Source organism: Chrysochloris asiatica, unplaced genomic scaffold (genome assembly GCF_000296735.1).
Source record: "Chrysochloris asiatica unplaced genomic scaffold, ChrAsi1.0 scaffold00136, whole genome shotgun sequence".
NCBI classification, from domain to species: Eukaryota; Metazoa; Chordata; class Mammalia; order Afrosoricida; family Chrysochloridae; genus Chrysochloris; species Chrysochloris asiatica.
In genome coordinates this window covers 2,220,753-2,223,424 of record NW_006408654.1, presented here as the reverse complement: position 1 = coordinate 2,223,424, position 2,672 = coordinate 2,220,753, and the positions used below count along the sequence as shown (strand labels likewise).

At 49.6% G+C, this 2,672-nt stretch overlaps 1 protein-coding gene across 1 annotated transcript in view; it reads left to right on the top strand.

Moving 5' to 3' along the window:
• The window catches only part of GK5 (glycerol kinase 5 (putative)), a 135,244-nt gene extending 134,980 nt beyond the window's left edge, over positions 1–264 (top strand). The window contains exon 17 of the mRNA XM_006869869.1: positions 27–264. Coding sequence (XP_006869931.1) covers positions 27–264 — 238 coding nt within the window. The remainder of the gene's footprint in view (positions 1–26) is intronic.
• Positions 265–2,672: the final 2,408 nt, after the last annotated feature.

Sequence of the window (2,672 nt, the reverse complement as noted above, 5' to 3'; positions counted from 1 at the left end):
TCTTACTGCCATTTGCCCCCCAACAGTCCTCGCTGCACCCCAGCAAGGGCAGAGGTCGGAGATGGAAATGGGAAGGTAGGGGCAGAAGAGAAACCCGAGATCTCCACCCTCATCTCCGGAGCGAGGGCGTATCCCTATAGGTTCGGCACCTCTTTGCAACCCCTCCCGCTCCAGGGAACTTCAAAGAAATCTCCCAGACGCCGTGGGCGTGAGCAGGGCGCACGAGACCACACCCCTCACCTGAAGGCCACGCCCACATTGTAGCCTGCGGGCGGGGTTTGTTTACTTCTTGCACGCACTGACAGATTGGCCAATCCATGGGGAGCAACGCCTTACGTCACATGTGCGGCGGACCAATTAGCATGCACTGTGCTATTCCGCCGCCAAAGCTCGCGCTGGGTAAACCGGCAGTGGCTGGGCAGGGTGAGGGCGGACTAAGGGTTCTATGATCTTGACTGCAGTCGCCGCCTCTGCCGGGTAGTGGAGACGCCATGACCCTTCCTCCCTCTCTGGCCGTCTAGAGGGCGCGCGCACGTCTGGCGTCCTGGAACTCGAACTCCAGCGGGGCCGCGCCGCTGCCCCAGCTCGGCCGACAGTCCGCGGGCGCTCGCCCTGAGCAGCCCGGCAGTGGTAAGATGCGGGCGCGACGCGGGCCGGGAATCTGGGATGATCCGGTGCGCTCGCCACTACCTTCGCTTCCCTGCGCTTCGCGCCCTCGTTTGTTCCCACGCGATATGGCGGGGTAGCACAGGAGCGGGGGCGTACTGGGGAGAGGCAGCGCCGTAAGAAACACCTCGTGGGAGAGCAGAAGGACAGCTTTCTACACTCTCGGGCTCATCAGAAATCTTTACTAGAGCAGATCACTAGGTCTTTTCTCCCGCGGAGCAGCTGGTGTGGTTGAACTGCGGACCTTTGGGTTGACAGCGGAGCTTGTAAGCATATCAGAGGGGAAGGGTGATGTCTATGTCTCAGTCTGCCTGTTTGACTTTTCCTGCTGGTGTGGCGCGGTAGGGGTGTGTAGGATCAGCACTGAACTGCTAACCGCATGCGCGGCGCTTCATTCCCACCAGCCAACCCTGGGAAACCTTTTACAGGGTTGCTATGAATCTGAACCGACTATACAGCACTTAAAAACTCATGATCCACACTCCTCCATCTGTTACTCAGACCAGATGCTTTTCCGAGTTCCAAAGAACCTCATATTCCTCACTGGAGAGCTAAAGTAGAGGGTCATTTTTGGGGGGCCCAGACTCAATTGAGAAGTTTCAGAGTGTGCGGTCTAGTCTTTCCGACTCACAGCGTTCCCTATGAAGGGTTGCCGAGACTCTAAATCTTTATGGGAACGGAAAGCCTCTTTTTTAGTCCATGGAGCGACTAGTGTATTCGAACTGCGACTTTACTGTTAGCAGCCTACCACGTAAGCCACTACATCACCAGGTCACCTTCTCTTCTCCATATTAATGTATAAAATCAGTAGGAGCTTGCTGAAATGCAGTGTCATGGCGAGCTGTCAGCCTCTGTAGCCATCCTGTGTTCAAGTCCCTCCTATTGTTAACTTGCACTGTGTGGTTGCCGTTTCTTCATCTGTGAAATAATAGGACCTACTTGTTTGGAAGGAGTTCTGGTGTGTGGCACTATAGGATAAGCGCTGAGCTGATATGTGCAATGTCCGCAGTTCAAACCCACGAGCCGCTCCTTGAAAACCCTATTCAGGCTCCCGATATGAGTGAGAACCAACTCACCAGCACTTAACAACAACTGCTTGGGAGGCTGTTGGCATAGTGGGTTACCTGTTGAGTTGCTAACCACAAGGTCAGCAATTTGAATTCACCAGCCACTCTGTGAGAAAGCTAAAACTTTCTGGGCCCAATAAATATTTACAGCCTTAGAAACCCTATACAGGGTTTCTATGAGTAAGAACCAACTCCGTAGCACATGACAGCAACTTTCTTGGGATGTGGGAGGAGTAAATGCATTAACCTATGTTCGACACATATTTGAATGCCTTGTAAGAGTTAAGGTGTCTTAGTGGCACAGGGGTTAAAGTTATTTTTGCTAACCAAAAGATTGGAACCCACTTCTGCACTTTGGAAGAACGATATGGCATTCTGCGTCCTAAATTTACAGCCTTGGAAACCCCATGGGGCAATTCTCTATTCTATAGGGTCCCTATGAGTTGAAATTGACTTGACACCAGTGGGGTTTTTAGGTTTCTATCATTGATTAATGATGGTACCCTGACTGCTAGTTCAAATAAGGACCCCTTTTTTTGTTAATTAGGCTCATTCCTTTCCATATTTACTTGTGAAAATCCCTTTTAAGTCCTTGAATATTTTTCTGTCTTCCTCTTTCTGTCCCCGAAGACGCAGATTCCCTTGCCCCACTTGTTCTTTTTCAAACTCAGTAGCTCATTAGTCTCCCCTGAATTTTAGTTTGATCTCTACTGCCTCCCCTCCCCGTCATATGTTTTCTTTTAATGGCTTGAACTCATATTCACTTAATAAATATAGTTGAAATTAATTCTCTATCAACATAATTATGACCTTGCCTTTTTTTTTTTTCAAGATTGGTAATGTTTGCTTTTTTATTTTAGTGGTTAGCTGATGTTTTACCACTCTCATATTACTATCATAAAACTTTAATGGTAGTGTCCATTTCAAATAGCATCAGAA